The following is a 17,621-nucleotide window of genomic DNA, read 5'->3' as shown; positions in this document are numbered from 1 at the left end:
AGCCAGAGCCAGAGTGAGCGAGAGAGTGAGTGAGAAAAAGAGAGCGCGAAAGAGAGAGCGAAAGAAAGCACCATACCTGCTGACAGGGCTCATGTAGTTGCCGGGGAACACGCCCATCTTTCCCGTGTGCATGGAGGTCCCTTTGAACCAGCCGTCCTGACAGCGCTCCAGAACCAGGAACATCTCGCCCTTCCTCAGCTCCAGTTCGTCATCTTTCCGTGGGGTGTACGGGAACATCGCCACATACCTGGGGAAGACACATGCACACACACACGTAAAACAGAGAGTACATCCCAACATAAGTGACAAGTAGCCTTATAACTCGAGTTATAACTGGTCCTACAAGCCTGCGTCAACGCAGCAACAAATCCTCCAAGACTGACATGTTTAGTAACTCCACTGAAGATGTATTTGAAGATGGGCTGCTTATTGAGAATTCCATGCCAGATCAGTTTTAAACAGTTCTTTGGAAGAAGAGCCCTACATGATCTAATCAAGGACACGGCATGAGCAAGAGCCTTGTGGCAGGGGTCTCAAACACACACATACATCAGGAGGGTCATCAGGATTTGCTGAGACCTAGGAACCAAGAGGAACCCAGGGGAACCTGCATGACTACAAAAAACCTCAACTGGTCCCTCAGGAGCCACACACTACGATGACAGACACCTGACAGTGACTTATTAGATAGTTTGAACTAATTGTGACCTGATTGGAGGAGGACTAGGAGTGGGATAATTGCGCTGTAGGGTGCAGTAATTGTGAAGACCTGTTGCAAGGTAGGGTTGCTGGGTTGAATGCACACCCATTACCTTGATTTGTCCTTCGAAGTTTTCAAGAAAGTCGACCAAAAACCTGGTCTTTCAAAAACTACAATTCTAGCACACTAGGTATTCAATATGGTGTTGCACTGACAGACACTGTACATATGAAATGACTCACGTTTTGGCCTGAAAAATAACAGAATATGAGAAATGCTTTGCTCAAATGCCCTTACTGTTTGCGTGCATGAGACTGTTAAGAGTGCAAATCAAATCAAGGAGTCAAGGAGTTGATTTAAATTCTGATGAGGTGAGGGGAAACCTGTTGGATTGAGACAGATTCTGAGGCACTGTTTATTCCCTAAGACAATCTGTTGGATTGAGACAGATTCTGAGGCACTGTTTATTCTGTAAGACAATCTGTTGGATTGAGACAGATTCTGAGGCACTGTTTATTCTGTAAGACAATCTGTTGGATTCAACATGGGGTTGCACTGACAGACACTGTACTGATGAAATGAGTAAGGTAATAAAAATAACAGAATATGAGAAATGCTTTGCTCAAATGCCCTTACTGTTTGCGTGCATGAGACTGTTAAGAGTGCAAATCAAATCAAGGACTCAAGAAGTTGATTTAAATTCTGATAAGGTGAAGGGAAACTCGTTGGATTGAGACAGATTCTGAGGCACTGTTTATTCTGTAAGACAATCTGTTCCGATTGAGTCTATCAAGTCTATCCCTGAGGCCAACCCTTATGTTCCCTTCACTGCGAAGAGGTGCATGATGGGATACAGCTGGAACACTGGTGTCAATCACAACACTTAATTAGTGGTAACTGACTTGACAGGTAGCCTGGAGTGTTAACAGACGTACACGTGTAAGAGGAATCAGACTTGCGGGAAGGGTAATAATATTTGAATGGAATAAACATGTTAGTTTGATCTTATCTTTAAAAGTGTGCACAGACACACACATACACACCACTCAAATGCTGCTACCCTTCTGGAGGTTTTGGAGCCAGCTTGTTGACTTTTTACATCTCAACAGTAAGTCGATAGAGTGACGAGCAGCCTGACTTTAAACTCAAACATGCACACACACACACACACACACACAGGTTGGCTAACAAGTGGTCACATCAGCTCTATCCCCATCCTAAAGACATCGGTGATCTCAGTCAATCCATCTTAATTATCAGTCTCTTCATCCTTTTTTTTTCTGTACCGTTCTCATCCCCTCAGTCTCTCTTCACCTCTCCCTCACCACTGTTCCTGCCAAGCCACATTTCCTCCCGCCCTCCCGCCCTCTCTCTCTCCCTCTGGCATCATTCCTGGGTGACACCAGTGCTAATGATCTGTTAGTGCTGCACTCAGTCACAGGCTTCATGCTAATGTTTAGAAGAGAGCGCAGTCACTTTTCTGACAGCAGAGCACCATCTGTTTCACGCACTTTCTCCTGGGTACATGAGTTCTATCTGTCTGTCTGTCTCTCTCTGTGTCTCTCTGTGTCTCTCTGTGTCTCTCACACGCACACACGCTTGTACAAACACAGCATCCTATAAACAAAAGATATAAAATGTGACTATTGCCAGGGGCACACAGCTGGAAAGATATGTGTGACTGTCTTCATGAACCCGAGTAGATCACCTCCCATGACCCCACACACAAAAGCACACACAACACACACTTGTAGGAAACCAACATACATATAACATGGCATACAATTAAATAAACAAAAGCTATAAAACTATGCATATAGTAGCGTGGGTCACAGGCATGAAAAGCAGTCTGCTCAGATTGTGTTTTTATGCGCACCAGTGAAGCCAGACGCACACACACACACACACACACACACACACACACACACACACAGGGAGGAGGAGCCAGCCATATCTAATGCCCATCAGCCGTCTGGAGTCAGCTAGGGCCCTCAATAACCGCAGGGTTCGGAGGTCGAATGTCAGAGGTGAGCGGATGGGCTAGGGAGAGAAGTCCCCAGAGGAGCTACTGTTCTCCTGGAGGTCAGGGACGGCGACCTCTGACCTGGCCCACCTGTGACTGCGGTCACGCTCAGCTGACGGAGCGGAACTGTAGAGGGATCAGGCAGAGGTGATGACTCCGAGGAGCATGTGTGTTACGGTTTGTGTGTGTGTGTGTGTGTGTGTGTGTGTGTTTATATATCTTTTGCTTATGCCCAACATACCCAGTTTCACCACAACAACAAATTAAATGTACCCAGGTGTGCATGCGTCTGTGTGGTGTGTGTGTGTGTGTGTGTGTGTGTGTGTGTGTGAACACACTTACACAGTAGGCCGCTGTCTGCTGCTCTGGTCGTTTATGGTGGGGGAAGGTCTCTGTCCTGCAGCCAATGAGGATGTGGCGCCTGCAGCTGAGGACTGTGGGGGTGGAGGTGGAGGGGGCGGCAACGCATCCTATTAAACAAACACACACACACACAGAGTTATAGGGGGACTTGCTCAGTCAAGGGACCCCAAACACAATAACCATCTGTTTACTCTTGTGATCTTTACATCTGTTTTAAAATGCTGTGCAAAGCCATGGTTTCAGGCTGCCTTTCCATCAACAATCCACAAAGGAGAGTTTAGTAGAGCTAAAACAAAGCCATAAATATTATACAATGCAAAAAACAAACAATTAAAAGCGGATCTTGCCCCAGTTTTGTTCTGCTCTCTGGAGTCTAGTTTGTGTTTTTGTGTTGCTAGGAAACGGTCTGGGGCTGAAGGCCTTCTGATTGGCTGAGGAGTCTGCATGAGGGGGGCTAAGTGGTTCCATATGAAGAGAGACAGGAAGTACAGTAACTTCAACGGCAAACATGTTTACCAGCAGTCGGCGTGGAGTCGCCACAACAGCACGCTCAGCAGAAAGGGCTTTCAAGAGTAAACAAAACACTGCAGTTTCAAGGCACTCCCCTGGGGGGGTATGTGCGCTCGTGCACACACACACACACACACACACACACACACACACACACACACACACACACACACACACACACACACACACACACACAGAGAGGCCTCCTCCATCTGCCTTACAGTCGTTTTGCGCCTTCGGGCACAGGAAATTGAATATTTAATCTGAGGGGAGTTCATCTCTTCCAGATTTCTTGAGACACTGGCACCGTGGCTGACCCGGCTTACATGAAATACATATGTGTGAGACATACAGAAGAGGCACAAATGAGGTGAGAGAGGGTGTGAAAGAGAGAGACACGCAGAGAGGATGGACAGATATAGTGTGGAAAGAGGAAAAGGGGGAGATTCCAAGTGAAAGTGAGAGTTTAAAGGAAAAACAGGGAGAAACGATGGCGGGATGTGGGTGATCCTAATTCCCACATGACCTTCAAAACAAACAACAGCAATCTAGTAATGGTCCAAATAGATGGTTAGCCACCCAAAGAAAGGCCAGAGTTCACAGGAGTGTACTGTATGACCAGAGAAGCGTTAGCTTTCTACCAGATCAGAGGGAGAGCTGGATGTGTGAGAACTATGCTGTACTTGTGTCCAGACAATCGTTTACTCTGTGAAGTTCTCTGTGTCTCTCTCTCTCTCTCTCTCTCATTTAGTAGATGATTTACGTTTATTATGAAAACTGTGTGTGCTTGTGTGTGTGTGAGTGTGTGTGTGTAAGTGTGAGAGAGAGAGAGTGTGTGTGTATGTGTGAGCGAGAGAGAGAGTGAGAGTGTGTGTGAGAGAGAGAGAGTGTGTGTATGTGTGAGCGAGAGAGAGTGTGTGTGTGTGTGAGAGAGAGAGAGTAACAATTCTCTGCTGGCGCTTCTGACACTTTAGTGTGAGAGCGGCGTATTTTAAATCACTAAGTGAATAATTATGAGTGTGTGTTTGAGAGAGAAAGAGTATGAGTGTGTTTGCATATGTGTGTGTGTGTGTGTGTGTGTGTGTGTGTGTGTGTGTGTGTGTGTGTAAGAGAGTGTGTGTGTGTGTATGTATGTGTAAGAGAGAGTGTGAGTGTGTGTGTGTGTAAGGGAGAAGGAGAGTTTGTGTGTGTGTGTGTGTGTGTGTAAGAGAGTGTGTGTGTAAGGGAGAAGGAGAGAGTGTGTGTGTGTGTTTTCCCAGTTCACTGCTGACGCTGGAGCTGAGATAATGAGATTGCCCGCAGGCGGGAGGACTCATCTGAGCAAAAACATCATGTAGACTTCCCTGGTGAACCAGGGAGCTCAACCTTTTGTGTTGGCGCACACACACACACACACACACACACACAGGCACACACACACACACACACAGGGGCGCGCGCACACACACACACACACACACACACACGTTCACACTCAGCTGCACAGAAAGAATGCGCTCTGAAAACACCATGGCGAGGTGGATGAGGCAGAGGGGATGGTTTTGATGGGGGCAGTCTCTGGCAGTCTCTGGAGTGGAATTAAAGGTTGCCGTTCCCATAGTCATACTGGGGTCAGGTGCCACTTACAATACAATCAAGTGCATTCAGTGGGGGATGGAAGAATACACACACAAGCTGAATATACAGTTTCTGGACATCTCTTTTCAGAGAGGTGTTGTCTGTGTGTGTGTGTGTGTGTGTGTGTGTGTGTGTGTGTGTGTGTGTGTGTGTGTGTGTGTTTATGCGCATGTGTGTGTGTGTGTGTGTGTGTGTGTGTGTGTGTGTGTTTATGCGCATGTGTGTGTGTGTGTGAGAGAGAGTGGGAAAGAATGTGTGTGTGTGTGTGTGTGAGAGAGAGAGGGAAAGAATATATATGTGTGTGTGTGTGTGTGTGTGTGTGTGTGTGTGTGTGTGTGTGTGTGTGTGTGTGTGTTTGTAACTCACCACTGGGATAGACGCGTAGCTCGTCTCCGGGGGGAATGTGAACACCGTCGCCGTGGTGACTGGACTGCTGGGGGGAGGGGTGACGATGAGGCCGGCGGTGCAGATGTGTACCTGTCAAAGCACAGATTGGGGAGAAACATTCAGACCCCAGCCTCACTGACCTCAAGCAAAACCATCGGATCTTTGTTTATGCATTAGAACCCGTTTGCCTTTCTGCTGCTCGTTAAAAAAAAGGCCTAAAACCTGACATGAACAGATAGATAGAAAGAAAGAGAGAGAGAGAGACAAGATTTTCACTACTCATCTACAATGTATGAACACAGCTTTCCATAGATATTCAAAGTTAAATTACAATGTTTGCTTGGCTAAAGAGTTGGTGTTGTGCTTGATAAGTTATGTTCCTTTAATTAGTGAGCTCCAACACATTCACCGTCAACGGCCAATATGATAACATGTTCGAAGACAGGTTGAAAAATATGTTCAAACATCTTTTTTTCCTTCATCTTCCTAAAACTGTCTGAAATGTGCTGATGACGATGTGCTTTTCCACAGGAGTGCGCAGAGGAAGAGTAGCAGTCTGTGCCACCTGACCGAGCGCCAGCCTCGCAGGAATGCAGCCTATGCTAATTAAATATGAATGACAAAGAACACGTTCCTCAACAAAACCACGCACAGATCAAAGTACTCTATATTACTGATGCAAGCTCTGTGTCAGAGTGTGTGTGTGTGTGTGTGTGTGTGTGTGTGTGTGTGTGTGTGAGAGAGAAAGAGAGACAGCGAGAGAGTTGGGGAGGGCAATGGAGAGACCTTAAAAAACATTTGGAATACAAAGTAGGAATCAAAAGGAGCCCTGATCAGCTCTGGTAAGCAGGGACTGTAAATGGATTTTGTGTGCGTGGGTGTGGAGATGGAGACAACAGAGGAAGTGAGATGCTTGGTAAACATCACACTCTACAGCTACAGAATCTGCTACCTCTTAAAGGTGAATCATTACCCTACTCCCAGAAGGCCACATTATATTGGGAGTACAGTTTAGTGGTCTGTGTACGTTTAGTGTCTGTGTCTGTGTCTGTGTCTGTGTCTGTGTCTGTGTCTGTGTCTGTGTCTGTGTCTGTGTCTGTGTCTGTGTCTGTGTCTGTGTCTGTGTCTGTGTCTGTGTCTGTGTCTGTGTCTGTGTCTGTGTCTGTGTCTGTGTCTGTGTCTGTGTCTGTGTCTGTGTCTGTGTCTGTGTCTGTGTCTGTGTCTGTGTCTGTGTCTGTGTCTGTGTCTGTGTTTACACACATTCGCGTGCATGCCTGTCCGAGCATTACTCACAGCTATAAATACTGGCAAACCAAATGTTTCCACACAAACAAACAAACCAAAATGTGTTCATTAATGGAGGTCTGTTCTAGCCTTCCACCCCTGGCTGACTGGAGGGGAAGCATTTCCAGCGTGGCTCACTGGGCCCCTTCAGCTGCCCTCAATGCCACTTCAGATGCCCCCAGTGCCCCTTCAGATGCCCTTCTGCCCCTTCAGATGCTCTCAGTGCCCCTCTGGCCTCCAGCCACTAAAGGTCAGCATCAAACAGCTCTGGCCTCACGCGCCTATAAGCAGGAGGAAACCGCAGTGATAATACAGGAAGCCAGAGAATAGTCACAGGAAACCTACTCTACCAGTGTTGGCATGGATGCCCCTTCTGTGCCCCTTCTAGATCACTCATCGTCTCGAGTGTTTTCACTTTTTTTCCACCTCAGTCTTTCTTCTTCAGTTCTTCCACTTCCTCTCATCTACTCTCCTCCTTATCTCCCGTCTCGTCTCGTCTCATCTTGCCCCCCCCCTCCCCTCCTCGGAGTTTCTCTCCACACTGCTCCCCATGCCCCCCCCCCCCTCCACACTGCTCCCCATGCCCCTCCCCTCTCAGCCCTTTTGTCCAAGAGGAGAATAAAGGCAGTGGTCAGTGTGGGGGTGTGGCCCTTCCCAGAATTCCCCAGATGCCCACATCTAAAAGGCTCAAAGTGAAAGACTCAAAACCCCTTCAAAGAAAATGCACACTGCAAAGAATGGGAGCGAGACGGTCTCTCTCTTTCTCTATCTATCTCTCTGAGAGAGAGAGAAAGAGACAGGGGGGATGTAAGGACCTCACCCGCAGGACATCTCGTCCTCTTTCATGTTGTAAATATGATAAATGCCTCGTCCATAACTGTGGAGATCCCACCCAGCAGAAGATCTTAGCCACACCGGCAGCCAAAGGGGCTCGTCTTACGGGCGTGAACGCTGTGCTTGCAGACAGCGTTTCAAGTGTCTGCTTTGTAATAGCGCCGTAATCATGGCCTCCTTTTTTTATCGTTCCAGTCAGACTCTGTAACTGATGTGAAGTTGTTTAAACCCCCCCCCCCCCCCCTCTCTGAAACCGTCCTGGGTAGCAGCCAGTTACAGTGAAAACACAAAACCCTCTTCTGTGGAGTGTTAATAAAAACGGGTTCGTGTGTGTGTGTGTGTGTGTGTGCGTGCGTGTGCAGGGGGACCGTGTTTCATTGCGTCTGCAGCAGTGTTTTATGGCCTCTCATTTGCCCCTGACGCCCAAGGGCTCAGCATTACAACTGAGCATCCTAGACATGAACAGGCACAATAGTGAGCAATGTTGCTTACGTCGTGTGTGTGTGTGCGTGCGTGCGTGCGTGCGTGCGTGCGTGAGAGAGAGAGAGAGAGTGAATATGTTGTGTTGACCCCATGTCACCTTAACCAGCATCTGAAAACGCAAACGCACACACAATGCAATACTTCTTCACGGTGTTTTCACTCAGCTTTCACCTTTTAAGGCCTAACCTCTAAATACCCATGACAGGGCTTCATGGGTAGACGAGGGTAAAAAGCTCCAGAGTTATGCATGGAGCATATAAACTACTACAGAAGAAGGGGAGTCTTTGGGTCAGCCACCCTCCACGCTTAAAAGTCACGGTCCTCCATCAATCAGGCCTAGAGGGAGGCAGAACAGAGAGGATGATGGATAGTCACTCTGGGGAGAGAAGAGGGTGGGACAGAGAGTCTACTGTATGTGTAAAAGAGAGAGAGAGAGGAAGAGAGAGAGAGAGTTAATGAAAGACAGAGGAATAGAGAGATGGAGCGAGGGAGTGAGCGAGATCCAGAGAGAGAGAGAGAGTGAGAATGATGGAGAGAGATGGAGAGTGAGAAAAAGAGAGAGAGTGAGAATGACAGAGAGAGATGGAGAGAGTGAGAAAAAGAGAGAGTGAGAATGACAGAGAGAGATGGAGAGAGTGAGAAAAAGAGAGAGAGTGAGAATGACAGAGAGAGATGGAGAGAGTGAGAAAAAGAGAGTGTGAGAATGACAGAGAGATGGAGAGAGAAAGAGAACGGGAGGGGTGTGAGTGAGTGAGATATGAGTGGTCCGCTGCGTTGCGCTGCGTCTGACTTATGTGTTCTGACACTCTAAGAGCACTGGAGCACAGAGGCAGGACTCACTGACACAAACAACAAGTACATCCCTAAACACAATCAGGGCTTCTTTCCCCCTCTCACCAACACCATATTGGGATCAGCAGGCCTCGTGTTGGCATCAAGTGCTACGAACATCAACTGGACTTGGATGAGAGGCTCTCTAACACACTCCAACAGAAGGAGAGGGGTTGGATGCAACAACATGCTACAGTCAGCACACGCATACACACACACACACACGCACACACACACACACGTCGGAGTCCCCCATTTATCACACGGCTTGACATCCCTGTTAGCTTGTTTGTTGGCATGTGTCAATCCTTGCTCCCTTCTCCTTCTGTGTGTTCCACTGACAGGCCTCCCCTACGGGACCTCAGCGCCTGGCAACCAGGGGGAACAGCTGTGAGTGGTTGTCATTCCTAGGCTGTGAGGTTGCCGTGGAAACCGCTGGGACTTGGCCGAAAGGGAGAGGGTGCTTTTTTCTTTTATGGTGCAGCTAAGAACGTAGTCACGCATCCGTGATTTCAAAAGCTTGGACGAAGGGATGGCCTTGTTAGAATGATGGGAGAGATGGAGAGAGAGAGAGAGAGGGAGGGAGGGAGAGAAAGAGAGAGGTTTGGGTAATTGCTGACAGAAGGGGAGAGTCGGCGCGGGCCACTCGGGGTTGGGGAAACAAGCGGCTCATTCCATTGACAGCGCAGCCGCAGCCGTTCAGGCCTGCCTTGGCTCAGAGCGGCCGGCTTAGTGTGGAGTCTCTCGCCTCGCCCTCTCCATATCTCTTCTTCCTCCTCCACCTCTCTCTCTCTCTCTCTCTCTTTCTCTCTCTCTCTCTCTCTCTCTCTCTCTCTGGTTATGCCAATTACTCCTTTCTCCTTCTGCATACCGTGCTCTTGGGGAGTACTTTGATTCCACATTTATCTCAAACTTTCTCCAATTTTCTCTTCCTCCGGCATGTTCCCACACTGGTTCCCCTCCCCCCACCCTTGGACCTCCTCCCAGGCTACGTTTGGCTGGAAAAACTCCTCCTGCCCCAAGTGCAGATAAGATACAGCAATCGCTCCTTCTTCACGTTCTGTTTGGATCTGTCTTTCCCGCTCTCCACCTCTCCCTGCCCATCCCTGCCAAAAGCCATCTGAGGCCACGGCTGCCTTGACAGGCCTGGTGTTAACACTGTGGTCTGGGCAGTGGAGCGGGTTTAGCAGCGTTCTACCCAGTGTTCTACCCAGTGTTCTACCCAGTGTTCTGTTCTTCCCAGTGTTCTGTTCTTCCCAGTGTTCTGTTCTACCCAGTGTTCTGTTCTTCCAAGTGTTCTGTTCTACCCAGTGTTCTTCCCAGTGTTCTGTTCTTCCCAGTGTTCTACCCAGTGTTCTACCCAGTGTTCTGTTCTTCCCAGTGTTCTGTTCTTCCCAGTGTTCTGTTCTACCCAGTGTTCTGTTCTACCCAGTGTTCTTCCCGGTGTTCTGTTCTTCCCAGTGTTCTACCCAGTGTTCTGTTCTACCCAGTGTTCTACCCAGTGTTCTTCCCAGTGTTCTACCCAGTGTTCTACCCAGTGTTCTACCCAGTGTTCTGTTCTACCCAGTGTTCTGTTCTTCCCAGTGTTCTACCCAGTGTTCTACCCAGTGTTCTGTTCTACCCAGTGTTCTGTTCTACCCAGTGTTCTACCCAGTGTTCTACCCAGTGTTCTACCCAGTGTTCTGTTCTACCCAGTGTTCTGTTCTTCCCAGTGTTCTACCCAGTGTTCTACCCAGTGTTCTTCCCAGCGTTCTGTTCTACCCAGTGTTCTGTTCTACCCAGTGTTCTACCCAGTGTTCTGTTCTACCCAGTGTTCTACCCAGTGTTCTGTTCTACCCAGTGTTCTATCCAGTGTTCTACCCAGTGTTCTGTTCTACCCAGTGTTCTGTTCTACCCAGTGTTCTACCCAGTGTTCTTCCCAGCGTTCTGTTCTACCCAGTGTTCTACCCAGTGTTCTACCCAGTGTTCTGTTCTACCCAGTGTTCTACCCAGTGTTCTGTTCTACCCAGTGTTCTGTTCTACCCAGTGTTCTTCCCAGTGTTCTACCCAGTGTTCTGTTCTACCCAGTGTTCTACCCAGTGTTCTGTTCTACCCAGTGTTCTGTTCTTCCCAGTGTTCTTCCCAGTGTTCTGTTCTACCCAGTGTTCTACCCAGTGTTCTTCCCAGTGTTCTGTTCTACCCAGTGTTCTGTTCTACCCAGTGTTCTACCCAGTGTTCTGTTCTACCCAGTGTTCTGTTCTACCCAGTGTTCTACCCAGTGTTCTACCCAGTGTTCTTCCCAGTGTTCTACCCAGTGTTCTGTTCTTCCCAGTGTTCTGTTCTACCCAGTGTTCTACCCAGTGTTCTGTTCTACCCAGTGTTCTGTTCTACCCAGTGTTCTACCCAGTGTTCTTCCCAGTGTTCTTCCCAGTGTTCTGTTCTACCCAGTGTTCTACCCAGTGTTCTACCCAGTGTTCTACCCAGTGTTCTGTTCTACCCAGTGTTCTACCCAGTGTTCTATTCTTCCCAGTGTTCTACCCAGTGTTCTACCCAGTGTTCTTCCCAGTGTTCTGTTCTACCCAGTGTTCTTCCCAGTGTTCTACCCAGTGTTCTTCCCAGTGTTCTGTTCTACCCAGTGTTCTTTCCAGTGTTCTACCCAGTGTTCTGTTCTACCCAGTGTTCTACCCAGTGTTCTGTTCTACCCAGTGTTCTTCCCAGTGTTCTACCCAGTGTTCTACCCAGTGTTCTGTTCTACCCAGTGTTCTACCCAGTGTTCTGTTCTACCCAGTGTTCTTCCCAGCGTTCTGTTCTTCCCAGTGTTCTACCCAGTGTTCTTCCCAGTGTTCTGTTCTACCCAGTGTTCTGTTCTTCCCAGTGTTCTACCCAGTGTTCTTCCCAGTGTTCTACCCAGTGTTCTGTTCTACCCAGTGTTCTTTCCAGCGTTCTACCCAGTGTTCTCCCCAGTGTTCTTCCCAGTGTTCTACCCAGTGTTCTACCCAGTGTTCTTCCCAGTGTTCTACCCAGTGTTCTGTTCTACCCAGTGTTCTTCCCAGTGTTCTACCCAGTGTTCTACCCAGTGTTCTGTTCTACCCAGTGTTCTACCCAGTGTTCTGTTCTTCCCAGTGTTCTACCCAGTGTTATGTTCTACCCAGTGTTCTTCCCAGTGTTCTACCCAGTGTTCTACCCAGTGTTCTGTTCTACCCAGTGTTCTGTTCTACCCAGTGTTCTACCCAGTGTTCTACCCAGTGTTCTGTTCTACCCAGTGTTCTGTTCTACCCAGTGTTATGTTCTACCCAGTGTTCTACCCAGTGTTCTGTTCTACCCAGTGTTCCACCCAGTGTTCTGTTCTACCCAGTGTTGGTTATGTAACTGGGGAACCACTGGGACTGTTAGCCGCTCTGTGTGTGTGTGTGTGTGTGTGTTTATATGTGTGTGTTTATATGTGTGTGTCTGAGTGTGTGTCTAGGCCTGAGGGAGACCTCGGAGATTCTGTTCTTTAAACAGACATAAGCAGAGCATGAGGCATAAAAATGATAATGACGACGCCGATAAAATAAAATCCTCATCTCGGGTCAACTTTTTGAGTTCATGCCTCCCCCTCAGCTGTTCTCTCCCAGCGGGTCCTTCATTCATGACCGCTCCCATCCCAAACACTCCCTCCTCAGCCGTAACCTCCCACTGTGTCAGCAGCTCATCATCGCTCCCATTCCTGAGAGTTCGCTCCAGGACAGCCCTTTGGCCCGTGGAACACTCATCAGTTCACTTTTCTAATCACAAACAGAAGGATATTAGAGGAGTTCACAAACAAACACTTGGGAAAAACAGAAAGTCCAGTTCAAGTTTCATTTTTGTTCCAGTATTGACAAATTGATATTTGGGATATTGAAGTGGTTTTTCTAATTTTCTGTTTGTCACCAGATTGAGAAATTGGGGGAAAGAAATTGGTGTTAGACTCCAATTATTCAACATTGTAGTGATATTTCAAATTCCGCCTAGATGATGGTGAAGTGTTGCCTGATAGGCTATAGACCCATCTATAGAACCATCCTCTGAGAAGTATGCTAGGCTAGGCTTGGCAGACATTAGGCTATATATACACACACACACACACACACACAATACCGAACTCTGGAGAAACGTTATTAATCTCCATCGTTTTGTGGGTGTCAAGTGTAGGCTAAACTAGAGACATAATGGTAAACAAACCATGATTGCAACTGACGAGGTTGCTACCCTTCAACCATATCTAGACAAACAACTCATGCAGGGGTACAGTGAATTAGCCTAACTTACTGCATCAGATCCTGATGCTGCACTAACAGGCCTACAGTCATGTAGAGGAATTCGAGAGCGTTATTCGTAATTTTATAGAGAATTTATTTAGACTATAGGCTGGCAGACATGTCCAGAACTTCCTGTAGGCTAGACAAACTTACTGACGGACTAGAGGGGGTAGACACGTCAATATAGGCCAAAACCAATATTTCACCAAACCAATATATGCTGCCAATCACAACACATCGTTCATCCTCCTCCTATTCACAAGTCCACTGTCCACTTGAAGCTACCGCAGATGCAACTATGAGATATTTAAACCTGTGTTCAGCTTTGTACAAAACTTCTGAAGGCTATATTAACGAGGTGCTAGCACCCCTATCGCGTCCGAAGTTCATCTGTAGGAATTTAGCCTAAATCCTCTCCAAGATTACGAATTGCTGACTTGATGTAGCCTAGGTTTAGTGTGCCATTAGCAGCACAGGATAGCATGCATGCTAGTTAGGCTACACTGTAGGCCTGCAGGGCCTTTTTCTAAATACGAGGTAAGGGTAGCAACCATCAGTTGCAGTTTAGCCCATTAACTATAATGTTTCTGGTTTACATGGCGACACAAATACACGCTGAAGATTTTTAGTTTTTACAAAGTTTGGTTGGCTATTGTACAAATAACTTTTGCCTAGGCTGCTTCTCATAGGCTACAGCCTACAGACACCACCCCATGGCAACTAGCCAATCAGGCAGCACTTTGTCGTCACCTAGACAGAACTCGGGATCAGTCACTACAAATCTTAATAAATCCTAACCTGGTCCTAACACCTTTTTTTGTTTCTTCAATTTTCTGAAAATAAAAATAAAAAACACAGTTCTTTATCCCAAATTGTAACTTGCCAGTGTTGAAACTCTTTGAACTTTTTGAACTTTGAACTCAATTTTCTGATATTCCAAATGTTAATGACGGACTGAGTCCTTAACCTGTATGTGTTACTGAGGTGAGAGTACATGTATATGTTAAAAGGACAGCCTTTAACCTGTGTGTGTGTTACGGAGGTGAGAGTACATGTATGTGTTAAAGGACAGCCTTTAACCTGTATGTGTGTGTTACTGAGAGAAGAGTAAGTAAGTATGAAGCCCATCAGATATAACTCACACTCTCAATAATACGCTGACATAAACGAGTAACAGAAATAAAAAGCTAATTGCAAAAGCTTGCACTAAGCAGTAAATGGGTAGAGCCATTAAAAACATTTTAATTAGAGAATAATTACATGGAGGGTTTTGATACCACAGTTTTTTTTCCCTCTCTCATTTAGCAGGCATGTTTATCCAAAGCTTCTTACAATAGAGAGAGAGAGAACATAAATATTATAAACCACTGACCTAAGTGGTTTGGCTTAACTAGTGTCTTAGCAAGCACCACGCTGTGCATTCGCCTTCCTCTGGAGCCCATTACATTTCATACCACTGCAATCTGCAGTAACGGTAGAAGTCAAAGAACATTCCTTCACTGTAGCTGCCGCTGTGTTATCATTTTAAAGGACTCTCCTATGACGGATCCATTGTCCTCTTGTTCTCGGTCTCTGTAAGTTATAGATCTTGGTGCCTAGTTTTGGATCCTAGTTTTCTATGCCTGGAACCATTTTGGTTTATTTTGGGAACAACCTAAGCTCATCTGGATTAATAAATAAATCCATATTTTTTTACTGGACTGCCATCTCCTGCCCGTTTCTTCCCTCGTCCCCACCTCATTCAGGAGCACACCTCCCAAATCATGGGGTGGCTATCGCAGTCCCTCACACCATCCCTCCCTTCCCATCCCCACTGAGCCACTATCAAGCAGATGGGCCCCCCTTTTAGAGCCGGGTTCTGCTCGAGGTTTGCCAGCATCACCTCCACCCTTGCTCCCAGTACAGGGGTTCAGGTCTTGGGCTCTCCACAGCACCTTGAGTCAATGTCAGTTGGTAAATATCTAAACCAAGAATGGAATACAATGGTATGGAATGGAATACAATGGTATGGAATGGAACTGTATGCATTTGAATGTAATGGAATGGAACTGAATGCATTTGAATGTAATGGAATGGAACTGAATGCATTTGAATGGTATGGAATGGAACTGAGTGCAACCAATGCCTCCCAGCCCAAGACTCCCCTTGAGGTGACAGCAGCTGAGTGTCAGGCCCGTGGCGGTTCTCACCTGGGAGGGGGCGCTGGACGAGAGGCCTCCGCTGAGCTCTCCGATGCGGGCGGCGGCGGTGGGGTTGCTGGAGCTGATGAGCACGGGCCCGCTGATCTCCATGGAGTGGCGCTGTGGGGGCGGTGCCAGGCAGGGCTTATGGGACATGGTGAGCGAGGTGAACGAGTGCCGCTTCTTGGTGTTCTTCTTCTCGCCGCCGGGCTTCTGCGTGCCGTTGGCCTGAGGGAAGCCCGGGGCGGCAGAGGAGGACGACGAAGAGGAGGAGGAGGAAGAGGAAGAGGAGGGGCCCTCGCCCGCCGAATCCCCGCTCCCGTCCGAGGGCTTGTCTAGCTCAATAAGCTGCCGCGCAGCAGTGTTGAACTGAGAGAGGGGAGGGAAAGAAAGAGAATTGCACAGGAGTTAAGGGACAGGAAGCAGACTGAAAAGGTGTGGAATATATATCTATATATATAAATAATGGAGTTACAAAGAGAGGAGAAATGTACTCTACAAATTATGTTAAATTAACATCAAACTAAAATGACCCAACCATTCGACAAGACACAACCACAAAGTGTGTGTGTGTGTGTGTGTGTGTGTGTGTTGGGGTAGTCAGAGAATGGTGCAGTTTGACAAAGAATATGGGGTTAAAAAAAGACCGATAGGAACGAGATAACAATGGAAAGAAAGAAAGAAAGTAGTGAAAGAAAGACAGGATGAGAGAGAGAGAGAGAGAAAGAGGGATGGAGAGAGAGAGAAAGAGAGAGGGAGAGAGAGAGAAAAAACACCTCAGTAACCTGTGTGACTTCAGAGCAAGATACTTAACACTGATGCGAGGGGGATGAGAGGTGGTGTAGTCTCTTTCATGTGTGAAGCCAAAATCAAAGAGAAAGACTAAAAAGGCTTTAGCTAATGACAGAGGGAGCGACACGACACACACACACACTCTCACACACACACAATCGCCTGCAGCTACAAGCTACCTCTGTGGCTCGCGCTCGCTGTGGAAGAAAAATGAAAGCCTCCGAGCGTAACGCTTACTTTACTCAGCCAAGACGACGAGCACGTTTGGGTTCATCTGCAGTTCCCTACGCACACTCCTCCACATTTAGCAAGATTCGCAATCCACATGACAACGTTTGGAAAGTTCATCTGCGTCCATGCGGAAACGCAGAAATGAGAACGAAGAGAATGAAAACGCTGCTGCTTGCTAGGAAGCTTTAAATGTTCTTGCATATCGTATCCTAAGTTACAGCCTACAACTCAATACGATTATTATCTTCAGGCCCCGAAAACGCCACCTGAGCAACTAGAGATTAGTGGGATGCCCCATTCAAATAAATGCACTACATTTAGTATTACTGACAGGGCTATGCGTCATCACGGACCCTGGGTACACAGGGTTAACTTCTACACAGATAATAACGTTGAGGTGGTGAGATGATTCAATAACAATAGACCTCACTGTTTCAAATTCACTGTTTAGAAAGCACAAAGCCTTAGTGTGGCCCGTTAAAGCCCCTAAATGCACACACATGGGTGAGGAAATCAGGGCATTAAGTAATTCCCCACTTCAATAGGGAAAGACTTCATCCTGACGACGAGCAATTCCAAATGTGCGTCACCCATTCAGAGCTGCATCTTAATTCGAGCCTACGTCTTTTTTCACTCCGCAAAAGAGCCGTGGAAAAACAGGTGAAAATAGCCGAGATGTTTTTCTCCCTCTTCCCTTTCTCCTCCCTCTGAGACGTCAGAGTCAGAGCCTGTCCCCTCACGAAGGCATTCAGGTGGAAAATGCCTGGTGCTGGGGTAAATTGCTTGTCTTTTGTGAGCGCCCCCCACCCCGCCGCCCCCACCACCACCTTCTGCTCTCTGTATGACAAGCGTACGACTCCAAAAACACTTTCAGCCCCCATCGCTGCAGCCATTTCCACGGCAGGTATTTCCAACAGCCATATATTTGTTCCTTTTCTCAGGGTGTTTTTCCCGGTGCTCTTTCACTACATTAGTGCTTGCGTGCCGACGACGCGCGCAGGCAGGTAGGGCTCCAAATGGGCCACAATCATCTTCTACCCCCCTGAAGGTCCTAGGAACGGAGTGGGGCTTTTTTGGTTTCGTAAGGCATAGAAAGAGAGAGAAAGAGAGAGAGAGAGAGAGAG

At 47.5% G+C, this 17,621-nt stretch overlaps 1 protein-coding gene across 1 annotated transcript in view; it reads right to left on the bottom strand.

Annotated features, from left to right (window-relative positions):
• sh3rf1 (SH3 domain containing ring finger 1) overlaps positions 1-17,621 on the bottom strand; it is a 51,024-nt gene that overhangs the window by 6,185 nt on the left and 27,218 nt on the right. Inside the window, 4 exon segments of the mRNA XM_031574364.2 lie at positions 77-247; positions 3,066-3,193; positions 5,580-5,690; positions 15,484-15,843. Coding sequence (XP_031430224.1) covers positions 77-247; positions 3,066-3,193; positions 5,580-5,690; positions 15,484-15,843 — 770 coding nt within the window.

This window comes from Clupea harengus, chromosome 10 (assembly GCF_900700415.2).
Source record: "Clupea harengus chromosome 10, Ch_v2.0.2, whole genome shotgun sequence".
NCBI lineage: Eukaryota > Metazoa > Chordata > Actinopteri > Clupeiformes > Clupeidae > Clupea > Clupea harengus.
Note: the sequence above shows the minus strand (reverse complement) of the source record. Positions and strands in the feature narration are given on the sequence as shown.